The sequence below is a fragment of the Schistocerca americana genome, chromosome 10 (genome assembly GCF_021461395.2).
Source record: "Schistocerca americana isolate TAMUIC-IGC-003095 chromosome 10, iqSchAmer2.1, whole genome shotgun sequence".
Classification (NCBI taxonomy): Eukaryota; Metazoa; Arthropoda; class Insecta; order Orthoptera; family Acrididae; genus Schistocerca; species Schistocerca americana.
In genome coordinates this window covers 112,293,117-112,307,753 of record NC_060128.1, presented here as the reverse complement: position 1 = coordinate 112,307,753, position 14,637 = coordinate 112,293,117, and the positions used below count along the sequence as shown (strand labels likewise).

Here is a 14,637-nt window from a genome sequence, read left to right as displayed (position 1 = left end):
TTGCATAATCAGCAGGGGTGAGCCACCGCGTTATTAACTTGTTCAATTTGTGAAGTTCTTTGTACTGAATAAGTCGCCCAATTTTTTTTTTAATTTGTAATCATTTGTTTGTCTATACGTGTACATTGCATCTACACATTTCTGTCCCATTCGGATAATTCTATCGCGGTGCGTCTTTTTTGTCTTAGAGTGTACTAAGAGAAATTAATGTAAAAAGGACAGCGATTAACAAGATATTGATCAGAATAACGAAATTAACTGGACAACAAAACAGCTTCATAAGAAATGACTTATAAGAAAAAATACTGGGTAAAATCAACAAGACAGGCCTGAAACATGCGTATTACACAGTGTTATCTGTGGAACGGACAGCAGCAATTTCAACCAAATGGTAGAGATGGCGACGGATATAAAAAATAAGCCCCCTCAGTCGAAACGTTTACAGACTGGATGAATAAAAATGGAGAAACGTTAATCTGATGGTTTTAATACTTGCGTGTTCTACACAGCCTGCCCTCAGTTGAGTACAACGATGAGAACGTTGATATAGCCATGTGAAACTGTCAGAAAAGTTTGTCTTTGGGATGTTGTTCAACTCGCGTGTCAAGTTGGCTTGTAAGTCAGTTATGTCGTCAAAGCGCTGACCTGCCATGTGATTTTCTGCACTTCGTCGTTTTGTAGTATGTTCATATTCGTAATACCAGGTCTCGTCACCCATGTTGATCTTTTCCTGGAAAATAATTGTCCGCGTTTTGCAATTCAATCAAGATGGGTTGTTTTTGTTCGAGAGTCAATTTATGCAGGACAAACTTTGTTCGCATTCCCCTCTTCAAAACATTCTCCAGGACGCGTTCAACACTTGACTGAGAAATGTTGCTCCACTGCGAAGTGTGACAACGACGTTGACGCAAGACTGCCGCACGTATGCTGCTGTCAGCTCACAACTAAGTGGTCGAATGCACGTCCATTGTTTACAGTCGTCAGTTCAAGTGGCCAGTGTATTTACTAAGCTGACGCCGCTTTTATGCTAGAAATAAAATCAGTCTCCGAACTTTCTGGTCGGACAGTGTATTGCTGAAATACTCTGAGAAAGCAATAACGAGCGCCCTGAAAGCTGCTGCGTGGAAGTGCCACCACAGAGCTACTGCTAACCAGGGGAGTGAAATTTCTGTGAGCAATGAGCCACCAAATCTCCGTATCAGTTTATATCACCTTCACCTGACAAAACGGTGAAGACTTGATACAAAAAGATGCGGCGCTAATATTCCGTAAATGAGGGTATCCTGTAGAAAAGTAATCCGCTTTGCAATATCTTTTGTAGGTTATTGGTTACCTGGCGAACAATATGATACTAACGTCGCTAGTCCCAGTGTAAATCAATGGCTTGCGCTGAAAGCCTAAAGGTGCAATGGGTTGCAGATGTGAGCCAATAATATATGTGTGAAACTGATATCAAGCACGCCAAGAAAGTGACACAGTGCACTCCGAGAGCTGCAGCACGAACGATACTACTCAACTACTTGTAGCCATAAGGGCAGCCTTTGTAACTAATGTAAAAATAATTTTTATTTTGACGTCCTTCCAGAGTCCAGGAAGGCTAGGAACTAAAATATTCTGCGTTACCCCTAAATATTGCCAGTTAAGTCTCCGTAACAGATGATATACGATAAGATATACGTAATGGAATCGGATGTTGATGCGAAAATGAGGATGAAGATCGCTGGAGTGTCCGTCTGCAGCATAGAATTATATGGAAAGGAACTGTAGACGACTGGAAATCTGGAGAAGAGCTGGAATGATTTGAAATACGACGCTGTGAAAGAATGTTAAAGATGAAATAGATAAAGTATAAAATGCACACGTACGAAAGAGAGTAGGTGGGCAAAGAAGTCTATGGACGACTTACCAGAAGGATGGACAGAGTAGTGGTACACCAGTGAACCCTCGATTCTTTAAAAGGCGAACTCCTGTATGTGAAACAACTTCAAATGAAGTAATGTGTTAAATATTTGACGTTACGAATGTAAGCGAGAAAAAGTTTAGAAAAGATTTGAAGTTTGTCGGAAGTCACTAAGTGCTGTCCTCAAGCGGACGAATAAAGTCCGGGTATTTGCGCGCAACACACACACACACACACACACACACACACACACACACACACACACACACACACACACACACACACCTTTCTAACTGCAATACTTCTCTTACAAAATTAAACTTTTAACATAAGATTATAACTTTTAGTGAGTAGAATATGACAACACTTTAAATTTTCAAAGTCGATCAGTAATTACGCCAGATATATAAAATGAAATTTTTGTTTGGTAACACAGATCAGCCATCCGCGGGAAAGAGGCATGGCAAAGTTCGAGAATGCGCAGAAGGCGTTCGACGTGACGCAGCCTAAGCCAGCTGCGTTGGAACAGCCTATGCTGCTTAATCGAGCAGTAGTTTCCTCATGGTAGAAGCCGTAGAGGGGAAAATCTACACAGGCAAACAAAGATTAGAAAATGAAATAAGTGTAGAGTGTGTTGTGTCTGATAGTCATATGTAAAGCTTAAGGATACCGTGAAAGCAGCCGAAAAACTAACGACAAAAGACGCTGCAGATGAGAGCTTCCAGCTGCAGAGTACTCAAAATACCATTCTCACTCAAAAACATACCTCGTGACGTAAAGCCTCATCCACTGGAATTTCCAGTATAAATCAACGATGTGCAGTACGGAGCTGAAGCTTCAACAGGTTGCACGTGAAAGCCCCTTATGTCCCCGTGCAACAGGCTCTTCAGTACATCAAGAAGGCTGGGTAGGGCGAACTGAGTGCCTCTACATAACTGTGTTACCAGACAGCTGTTCTGGCTAGGATGGCAAGTTACAAGTGAGAAATGGACAAAGAGATCTCCTTGCCAGTTTATTTCTTCGTTATATATGAACCAAGGAGGACCTACAACTAACATATAGCCCAAAAATAAACCCTAAGATAATAAAAGACGCATTACTAAGAAATTATACGAATGGGATGGAAATCGGCGGATGTGATTTGCATGGACAGACGAACAAGAGATTACAGATTTAGAAAAATTTGATGATTTATTCAAGAGGGTGAGAGCTTCACAAAGTAAGTCGATAAGGCATTGGTCCACCTCTGTCCCTTATCCAAGCAGTTATTCGGCTCGGAATTGATTGATAAAGTGGTTGGATGTACGCCTGAGTGATATCGTGCCAAGTTCTCCCCAACTGGCGCGTTAAATTCTAAACATTCTGCGTGGTGTCTGTCTGTTCTATATCGTGTCTCCCTACCACTTTCGCGCAACGACGCTCTGAGCGTGTTTTTTAGGGAATTGACTAGTTTGAACCTGGGACCTGTTGCTGGTAAGGAGACGCCAGACCACATATGACATGTAGAATTCAGAAGAGTTCAGTGAGACTAGAGATGATATAACCAAATACTTAATGATTTCAGCGTCAGCTCCACTGCACTCCCTGTAAAAGAATCTTAATACTAACTAAATTTAGTGGAGGGGGTTCAAGGCTTTCCTATTTTTAGTTAGCTGGTAAAATAACGTCGAAAGAGCAGTTAAGTTTACCATTGGAAATTTTATTCTACTCACAAAACATTGTTTATAAATTGCACTATTGATAAAAGGAAATGTTTTAATACAGGATGGTAAAAACCAACTGTGTTCAACAAAAATGTGAACGAATATTCCCTGAGTGGGTTTCCAAGATCTACAATGAATCGAAGGATGACCTATGCCATATCACATCTATAATCTAGGTTTAAATTAAGTTTCACAAAAGAGAAAACTATCAAAATGGTCTACAGATACCCTCAATTATCTTTAATTACTTATCTAACTTGTCGTAAATTATAGTGGCTGATGTGGCTTCTCAATAACTATATAACAGAAAAATCATCGCGTTTCAGATTTTTACTTCAAGTGGCAAATGTGAACACCATGAGCTTTAATTGACGATCGACACTAGTATTACGCCAAAAGGGGGTGTAACAGATGAGACTTCTGCAGTTCTGAGTGAAGTTTTATGCGCTGTTATGCGGCATCGCGTGCGTTCATTACCTTGTCGGTGTTCGTCAGGGGGCGGCGGGCAGCACAGTTCCGCTCACCTCGCCTTCTCCGAAGCAACTCTCTCCTAACTTCTCCTTACTACAATTTACCGAAGTTGGTTTAAAAAAAAACTATCTGGCTGTGTTTTCATCTGACCAATCAGGGTCTCAATGTTAACCTTAAGCTCCGCCTACAAAAATTCTGTCTATCCAATGAGAAACGTTATACTTTTCGTGGTGGGGCAATGTTTTTAAAGTTTGCAACGTAACAGAGACGCGAAAAAGTCTCACGCTAAAACTTGCAGCTGGTGTGGTCCTTTTAGCGTTATCGTAAGGTCTATACTGTTCTTCTGGAGGGCTCTAGCTTTTAACATGGGCTGGGGGGTGGTCCTAACGTAACAGAGACGCGAAAAAGTCTCACGCTAAAAACTTGCGGGTGGTGTGGTCGTAGCGGTTAGCTGGCGACGTGGGTGTCCGTCCCTTATCGTAGGGCCTTCTCGCTTAACACGGTTCTGCTCTCGGCTTCTGATCTCGTTTCTCCCCTCGGAACTGCGTCTGTCTCACGGTGGGGATGTATGACATGCATTTAGGCATTCTTGTGTTAGTCTGTGGTATTCCATTTGCTCACTCGTTACTCGTATTACTTTGGTTAATTTAATGTCACGATTTATTCGGAGCTATGTGACATACTACTGGATTTGCTTATCATGTCAGGGTTTTCATGGAAGGTGTTGGATTTGCCTGACACCTTACAAAATCATCAAAATTCCAAGATGGCTGGAGAGCCCTGACCACAATGCTCCAAACGTTCTCAACTAGGGAGAGATCAGGCGAAATTGCTGACCAAGGTAGGATTTGGAAGCATGAAGACAAGCAGTAGAAACTCTCGCCGTGTGCAGGCGGACATTATCTTGTTGAAATGTCAGCCCAGGATGGCTCTCCATGAAGGGCAACATAACAGGATGCAAAATATCGCCGACGTACCGCTATGTTACAAGCGTGTCGCAGATGTCTACCGAATAAGTCTTCCTATGAAATTGAGTGGCACCCCAGACCATCACTCCTGGCCGTTGCGACGTTCGGCGGGCGGCAGTCTGGTTGGTATCACACTGACGCTCGGGACGTCTCTAGACAGGTCAACAGCCTGGAATCTCATTCACATGGTTGAAATTGCTTTTAGTGATACGTTTTGCTTCAAACTGAGCCCCGACAACCAGCGAATACGTGTCTTGAGACTCCCGAGACAGTGGTGGGATACCAACCTCAATATCACCTGCCATTCTGGCCGACACACGAGTAATGGTTGGGGCACCATTTCTTTTCATAGCAGGACCCCTATGGTTTTCATCGGCAGCGCCCTTACAGCACAGCAGTACGTCGACGATCTTCAACGTTCCGTTATGTTGCCATTAATCGCAAGCCATCCTGGGATTACATTCCAGCAACAAAACGCTCGCTCGCGCATTGTGACTGTTTCTACCTCTTGTCTTCGTGCTTGCCAAACACTATTTTGGCCATCAAAGTCGCCGGATCTCTCCCCAATTGAGAACGTTTGGAGCTTTATGGACAGTGCTCTCTGACGACCTTTGGATTCTGACGATCTAACAAGCCAATTGGCCATAATTTGGCACGATATCCCTCAATAGGACACCCAACAACTATCAATTCCAAGCCGAATAGCTGCTTGCATAACGACCACAGGTCAACCAACGCGTGATTGACTTATTTTGTGAAGCTGTTTCTCTTGAACAAGTCATTCAGTATCTCTGAAATTGTCATCATTTGTTTGCTTGTAAATGCACATCGTATCTACTGAATTCAGTCCCATCCGGATAACTCTTTGCTGAGCATGTTAGAGAGGGTTCTCAGCAAACGCTCAGTAGAAGAGTGTAGTTAGCCAGATATCAGAGGGGGTGTGGTCGGTCACTTTGGCTTCTTCCACATCTTGAACAGTTGAGAACTAGGGAAGATGTTGCCATATCGTATGGCCGTGAAAGCATCTCATTCGATCGCAATGAGAAGTGAGAGACAAGCATATCGGGGATGCTCAAAAATATGGAAACACCACGTGAAATGCATGAGTCAGAACCCACGTTCTGTGTAGCGGAAGTGAGGTAAGTGAATTCTAACGAGGGCAGATTGTTGGCGCGGTATAGCGAGTCCTTCCTTAGCCAAGGTAGCTGAAGTGTTTATTGTTCCAAGAGGATTCCTATCGAAGATTTGGACTGCATACATGGAAAGTGGAAAAACAGCATCCGCTATCTCCCAACGTGGCCGTTATCGTCACAGACGGTCATTGAAGAAGATTGTGACGAAAAGTAAGAAGAATTGAGTGCCGCACTCACAAGCACTTTCCGCACCAAAACAATACGGAGGGAGCTCCATAAGAGCGAATTACAGGGTTAGGTCGGATTACGAAACTACGCATCGGTGATGGAAATGCTCGTAGTAGGGAAACGTGAGGCCGAAGCCATGAAACCTGGGCTAAGGAGCAATGGAAGAAAGTCATTTGTTTGGAGAGTCTTTCTGCGCATTATCTCCAACTTCTTGCCAAGTTTACGTCCCAAATGTGAAACACAGCACGGCTTTGGCGATGATTTGGGCAGCCATATAGTGGTATTTCATGAGCCCCACGGTTGCTCTGCAAGGTCTCATTACTACTGAGCAGGTCCATCACATGGTACAATGTTTGTTCCCCACCTGTTATGCTATGTTCAAGAGACAGGGAATCTGTTCACACAGCTCGCATCATCCAGGACTGGTTTTGCGAGCACGAGGATCAACTGCCCTGTCTCTCCTGGCCACCACACTCACCAGATCTCAGTATTATTCAGCACTTGTGATGTACTTTGGAGAGATGCGTGCGTCATTCCAATCCTTGTCCATCATCGTTACCCGAATCTGCCATTATTTTGCAGGAAGAATGTTATACGATTCCCTTGAAAACCACACACAATATATATTTATCCTTTCCGAGACGACTGGAAGTTGTTTTGAAAGCCAAAGGTTTTCCTACACCGTATTTGGTATAGTAGTGTGTTATGTTTTGGTGTTCCAAAAAAAAAAATGGTTCGAATGGCTCTGAGCACTACGGGATTTGAACATCTGAGGTCATCAGTCCCCTAGACCTTAGAACTACTTAAACCTAACTTACCTGAGGACATCACACACATCCATGCCCGAGGCAGGATTCGAACCTGCGACCGTAGCGGTCGCGTGGTTCCAGACTGAAGCGTCTAGAACCGCTCGGCTACAGTGGCCGGGCTTGGTGTTCCATATTTTTATTCAGTCGCTGTATGTCTGCAGCTCTACTCCTCCAGCTCACCTTGTGATGTGTTGCAGATGGTATTATTCATACCACCACCAGTCACAAACGGTGTGTGGTAGGAAAAAGTACCAGTACAGAGCGAATTGTAGGGTGAGTTCGAATTCCAAAACTATGCACAGATTCAAATGGTTCAAATGGCTCTGAGCACTATGGGACTCAACTGCTGTGGTCATAAGTCCCCTAGAACTTAGAACTACTTAAACCTAACTAACCTAAGGACAGCACACAACACCCAGCCTTCACGAGGCAGAGAAAATCCCTGACCCCGCCGGGAATCGAACCCGGGAACCCGGGCGTGGGAAGCGAGAACGCTACCGCACGACCACGAGATGCGAGCCTATGCACAGGAGATGGAAATGCACGTAGTAGGGAAATGTGAGGCCGAAGCCAGTACCTCTGCTCTACATGAACACTAATACCTCTGATTTTCTCCGCGTGGGCAATTTGCGAGGTCAATGTGGAAGGAAGTAATACGCTGCCTAACTACCCCTGGAACGAAAGCCCTTCGCATTTCTAGCGTAAAGCTATCAATAATGCATGACGCCACTCTTTTAATGCCTGGATGGAGTTACCTAACGAAAACTCGACGAAACACTATGAATCTCACCTGATACGGGTCCTAAACCCACGATCAGTACTGAAGATTCGTATTTTTAAATTACCTAGTTCCTAGGTGGATTACATTTTTTTAGGATTCTTTTACTAGATCTCTATTTTTTTATTTCTGTGTAAATAGATGAATGTTGTTATTACTTTACTGCAAATCTTTACGTTGGGTGATGTCAGGCTCTTTGTTAAGAACATTATCCACATTTGTACTCAGTACTCCAAGCGAAAATTCAGCTCCACTCATTTTGCATATCCACACAATAATACAGAGAAAATATTTTCCTGTGGATGGCAACATCACCAGTAAACTGAGAGTCTTACTGACACTTTATCACATATCGCGCACGTATCTTGACGACATAAACGGCACTACTACGCCACCTTGTGATACGCGCAATTCTGTTTCCGTTTCTGTCGAACAATTTGTGTCCAGCATAGTGCGTCAGTGGTTACGATCACTTCTTGAAAATCTTGTTTAAATGCCCTTAACGGTTTACTGTGTGTTATCGTTGCCTGTGCTCTATTGTGTGGGTAGAGAACCATTGACAGTATTTTCGTAGCTATAATCTTTAATACTTGATTACATAAGTCTGGAAAGACACATACCAGCATAACGTATGCCAACTTTTATGATCTTTGTTTTACTCTTTGCTAAAAAATATGGACTTGCAACCTGTAGTTGTGTAATTTCTGTTATAACTAAATGTGAGATAGTAATATATTTCATGGAAATTTCTTGTATTCTGGCAGCTAACGCTCGTTGTCTCGTTCTCTTCTGTTTTACAGGCTGCGCTTTCGTGAAATTCAGTTCACATCAAGAGGCGCAGACAGCGATAAGTACGCTCCACGGCAGTCAAACTATGCCGGTAAGTTGGCAGCACTGCTTGTTCCCATCTGTCTTCTTTATCGTCCTTTAATTTCACGACCTTACGTTATCCCTCGAAAATATTTTACTTAGCGTCATGCATTTTCGCAGTTATAAGTGAAACTGTAGATACTTGACCCTCTTATGTAATTGATTCCTTAAATCATATACTGAGATGCACTTCATGCGACATGTGCAAAATTCACCAAGAAAACGGATACTAATGGGGAAGTTTAAAGCACCTAGAGAATTAAATAACACTGTGATATTGTTAAATCATACACAGAAAATACACTTATGTGTAAATCAGAGACGGGAGGCACTTTGGGGGTGGGGCAGAAGAGTCAATGAGTGTTAATGAAAGAGTGTGTGTGTGTGTGTGTGTGTGTGAGAGAGAGAGAGAGAGAGAGAGAGAGAGAGAGAGAGAGAGAGAGAGAGAGAGAGATATGAGAAGGAGGGAGGGGGGGAGTGTTAGCGAAGGAGAAACAGGCAGACTTTGAGAGAGAGAAAGTGTGAATGTGAGAAGGAGGCATTAAGAGAAATGGAGTGAAACTTAGGCCATTTGAAAGAGACTGGATGTTACAAACAGCTAGTGTGAAAATGAGGAACAGAGTTTAAGTAAGAGCGCTTGTACGTGTGTGTGTGTGTGTGTGTGTGTGTGTGTGTGTGTGTGTGTGTGTGTGTGTATGTGTGTGTTTTAATAAGGCCTACTAGTACTAATGAATAAGTAGCTCCCACCCTACCTCAAAATTTACGATATAATGAGCAGAGTATATTAAAAAATAAAACTAATCTTTGAGTTCAATATACGTCCAATTAGGTGCTGGAAGGTTTCTTGGGGAATGGCAGCCCATTCTTCACGGAGTGCTGCATTGAGGAGAAGTATTGATACAGGTCGGTGAGGGCTGACACGAAGTCGGCGTTCAAAAACATCCCAAAGGTATTCTATAGGATTCAGGTCAGGACCAGTGTAGGCCATTACAAGGATGTTATTGTCGTGTAACCACTCCGCTACACGCCGTGCATTATGAACAGGTGCTCGACCGTGTTGAAAGATGCAATCGCCATCCCCGAATTGCTCCTGAACAGTGGGAAGCTAGAAGATTCTTAAAACATCAATGTAGACCTATGCTGTGATTGTGTCACGCAAAACAAGGGGTGCAAGCCCCCTCCATAAAAAATACGACCACACCATAACACCACCGTCTCCGAATTTTACTGTTGGCGCTACAAACGCTGGCAGATGACGTTCACCGGACATTCTCCATACCCACACCCTGACATCGGATCGCCACATTGTGTACCGTGATTCGTCACTGCACACAACTTTTTTCCAATGTTCAATCGTACAATGCTTACGCTCCTTACACCAAGCGAAGCGCCGTTTGGCGTTTACCGGCGTGACGTGTGGCCTATGAGCAGCCGCACGACCATGAAATCCAAGTTTTCTCACCTCCCGCCTAACTGTCTTAGTACTAGCAGTGGATCCTGATGCAGTTTGGAATTCCTGTGTGATGGTCTGGATAGATGTCTGCCTATTGCACATTACGACCCTCTTCAACTGTGGGCGGTCTGTCAGTCAACAGACGAGGTCGGCCAGTACGCTTTTGTACTGTACCTGTCCCTTCACATTTCCACTTCACTATCACATCGGAAACAGTGGACCTAGCGATGTTTAGGAGTGTGAAAATCTCACATACAGACGTATGACAGAAGTGACACCCAAGCACCTTACCAAGTTCGAAGTTCGTGAGTTCCGCGAAGCACCCCATTCTGCTCTCTCACGATGTCTAATGACTACTGAGGTCGCTGATACGGAGCACCTGGCAAGTTGGCAGCACAATGCACCTATATGAAAAACGTATGTTTTTGGGGGTGTCCGGATACGTTTTATTACACAGTGTAAGATAAAACAGACAGGAAATATTTAATCTAAACAAAAAGACAAAGATATAATTTATTAGGAGTTACAAAACCATTGTTCTAAGACCTCCCTGAATGTTATCAAGCAGAATGACACGTTTCTGGGACGTCATAATACCACCACCTGGTCGTCACATGAAATTCAAGGGAGGATGGGTAAGATGTGCGATGTCAGCGCATTTAGGTGTGCCCAGGTCGCGGCAAGCCGAAGGATGGGACAGTCCGCCTTCGAGGCCGTACATGCACTGAGCTCTTCACGAATCGCCTTGTCAAGGGTGTACAGTGTCAACCTCGTTTTGGTGCGGCACTCCCAGAGTCAACCGTCGTCTTCGTGACGGGGAGTCGCATAAAGATAACGGATACTCAGAATGAAAGATGTATTCATTGGCATGAATCTTCCTGGCAGATTAAAACTGTGTGGCGGAGTGGAATTCGAAGCTGGCATCTTTGCTACTCACGGACAAGTACTCTAATGACAGCTATCCAAGCACGACTCAAGATCCGCCCGAAGGTTTGCAGGAGAACTTCTACACAGTTTGTAAGATTGTAGATGCGATACTGAGGGAAGTAAGACTTCGTAAACAGGTCGGGAGTCGGGTTCGGATATCTCAGTCGGTAGAGCAATTAGCCACGAAAGGGAAAGGTTCCAAGTTCTATTCTTGGTCCAGGACAAAGATTTTATCTGCCAGGAAGATTCAGTAATGGACAGACTGGCCCGAAGAGCAGTAAACCGCTCTCCAGTTCAATGCTGGACGGCGGCAAGCAGTGAGCAGCAATACCCCAGTGAATCACCACTTCGCCACAGAGACAGGTGATCGCCCTGCACTGATATTTCCCCTCATCGATTTGCAGTCATGGATAGGATGCTCAGAGTTTGAGACAAAGGCCGTGTCAACTGGAGAACTGCGTTATACAGTACACTTGGGCAAGTTCATGTCTGGGTACGAGTTTCTCAAATACCACACTAGGGGGCACATCCTTTAGGCACCATTTGCAGTGTCTCCTGTCCTGCTTGTAACGCAGGCGTCAGATTCCTCTCATACATTCGGGCGTCGTAAATGGTTGCTCGCTTAGTGACTGTGATTATAATCAAGCTACGAATAGGATTAAAGACGTGTGGTGATTAAAACGTTATGTGAATAAGTGACAAACTCAAATATACAGATATACTGAATAAAGTCCCAATTGCAGATAAAGGAACATCAATTAATGTTATAACACTGAAATGAGTGGAAAAAAGTGTTTAAATTTTTTAATGGCTCTGAGCACTATGGGACTTAACTTCTGAGGTCATCAGTCCCCTAGAACTTAGAACTACTTAAACCTAACTAACCTAAGGACATCACACACATCCATTCCCGAGGCAGGATTCGAACCTGCCACCGTAGCGGTCGCGCGGTTCCATTTAAATTTTTTAAAGATTTTATTAAACACAATGTGTACAACTTATTAATTACTTAAATAAAATTATCATCATTTGCATAAAAGACCGTGACACTGGATGATGTGATATGTATTGCAAGGTCCTCTGCATATGGCGCACTGACCCCTGTCGGTGGTATTGTGAATCCCTCAGTTGGGCATATTCGGTAATGTAGTGCATCGGCAGCCACCCTCGTCTACAGGTGGATCAACTGCATGTTGGTTTCCTTCCATTCGTCATTCTTTATAGAACTGGTACAGCTAAATGTCTTCATTAAGTGATCATAATTTTTGTATCGTTCTACTGCCATACCTAGTGGGTGTGCTATCGCACATTAACTAATGTGGTGAAGAAAATCACATGCGATGTGTGACTACACGAGATGAATCTATGTCCTTCGTATATCTCCAGGCCGCAGACGAGGGCTCATCCGTGAACATTTTAAAGTAAGTGAAGTACAGTAATGCAGTACTGTGCTGAGTAGTACAATATAGAACTAACTCCGGTTCGATATCACTTGGCGCCATATTTGCGTACGTTATTTACGATACACTGTAAGAGAAAAAATACGACACACCATGAAGAAAGTATCCTAATGAGACGAATATAGGTAGATGTGATGTCCATGTACAGACAAGCAATCATTACACTCTCAAAAAAACTGCATGATTTATTGAAGAGAAAGAGCTTCACAAATCGAGCCGCCAATAACGCGTTAGTCCACGTCTGGCCCTAATGAAAGTCGTTGTTCGGCTTGGCATTGATTTATACGGCTGTTGGAGATCCTCTTGAGCGATATCGCGCCAAATTCTGGCCAATTAGCGCGTTGTCAAAATCCCGATCTGGTTAGATGGCCCTGCCCATAAGTCTCCAACGTTCGCAACTGGGAAGAGATCTAGCGACTTTTCTGGCCAGGTTGTGTTTGGCAAGCACAAAGACAAGCAATAGAAACTTCGGCAGTGTGTGGACGGGCAATATCGTGCTGAAATGTCAGCCGAGGATAGTTTGCACAAAGGGCAACAAAACGGGTTGTAGATTATCGTCGACGTATCGCTGTGTTGTAAGGGTGTCGCTGATGACAAGAAAGGGGCCCCGCTATGTGATGCAATGGTACCCAAGACCGTTACGCCTGGTGTACGGCTGTAAGGCGGGCGACAGTCAGATTGGTATCCCACCATTATCTGCAACGTCTCACACATGACTTCGAACTAGAATCTCATTGACTGGAGTAGAATTGTCTTCCGTGCAGAATCCTGATTCGAATTTAGTCCCAATGACCAGTGAAGACGTGTATGGAGAACCCCCGACAGCGTTGGCATCCCATCCTGACTTTCGCCCGCCGTACGGCCCGACAACCATGCATGTTGGTCTGTGGAGCCATTTCTTTTCATTACAGGACCCCTTTCGTTGTCATCCTTGTATCAAAGCATTACGCAGACGATATTCTACTTGGGATTTTGACGCTCTAAAGCGTGAACTGGACAAACTTCGTCACGATATCCCTCACGACGACATCCAGCGCCTCTATCAATGCCAAGCCGAAAAACTGCTTGCATAAGGTCTGCAGGTGAACCAACGCGTTATTGACTTGTTCAATTTGCGAACCTCCTTCGTTTTAATAGGTGGTACAACTTTTCTGAAATCATTCCCATTTGTGTACCAGTGCTGGAAAATCATCTGCTGGTAGTGCCTGGTAAGTATACATTAGGCTCCCATGTAGCACTCTCCAGTCATGTGATCAACAGTACTTGTTGCACCTACCTGCCTTACGCTGACACTAAGGTTGTCGTCAGTTGTACGCAAAAATTCCTCCTCTAGCTGAGGTGTCCTCGTCTTTCTACGCCTCCCCCAGTCGCGACTAGTAGACTTAAGTGTCCCATTTTCCATAAGACGACGATCAGCTGCTTCGAACAGCCTCCTGTCGGGGCACCGACGACCTGGAAATCTTTCCCGATACAAGTGTTGAGCGCTACGGCCATTACCATCTGCTAATCCGTACAGCAACTCCGCATTTGAGTAAACTTCTACTGCACTGTGCCGGAAACAAAGTCCGTGTCAAGGGGTTCTAGGCGCTACAGTCTGGAACCGCGCGACCGCTATGGGTCGCAGGTTCGAATCCTGCCTCGGGCATGGATGTGTGTGATGTCCTTAGGTTAGTTAGGTTTAAGTAGTTCTAAGTTCTAGGGGACTGATGACCGCAGCAGATAAGTCCCATAGTGCTCAGAGCCATTTGAACCAAGTCCTTGAAGTACACTAAACAGCTGATGCTACGTGCTTGGTGTTAGCAGAGCAATGGAGTTACGTGGTGGTTGGTGGTTAGTGTGTTTAACGTCCCGTCGACAACGAGGTCATTAGAGACGGAGCGCAGGCTCGGGTTAGGGAAGGATTGGGAAGGAAATCGGCCGTGCCCTTTCAAAGGAAC

The 14,637-nt window shown here is 44.3% G+C and overlaps 1 protein-coding gene across 1 annotated transcript in view; it reads left to right on the top strand.

The window, feature by feature from the left end:
* Nucleotides 1-8,729: 8,729 nt before the first annotated feature.
* The window catches only part of LOC124552285 (CUGBP Elav-like family member 4), a 205,229-nt gene continuing 199,321 nt past the window's right edge, over nt 8,730-14,637 (top strand). Inside the window, exon 1 of the mRNA XM_047126562.1 lies at nt 8,730-8,870. Within this exon, the coding sequence (XP_046982518.1) occupies nt 8,730-8,870 (141 nt within the window). The remainder of the gene's footprint in view (nt 8,871-14,637) is intronic.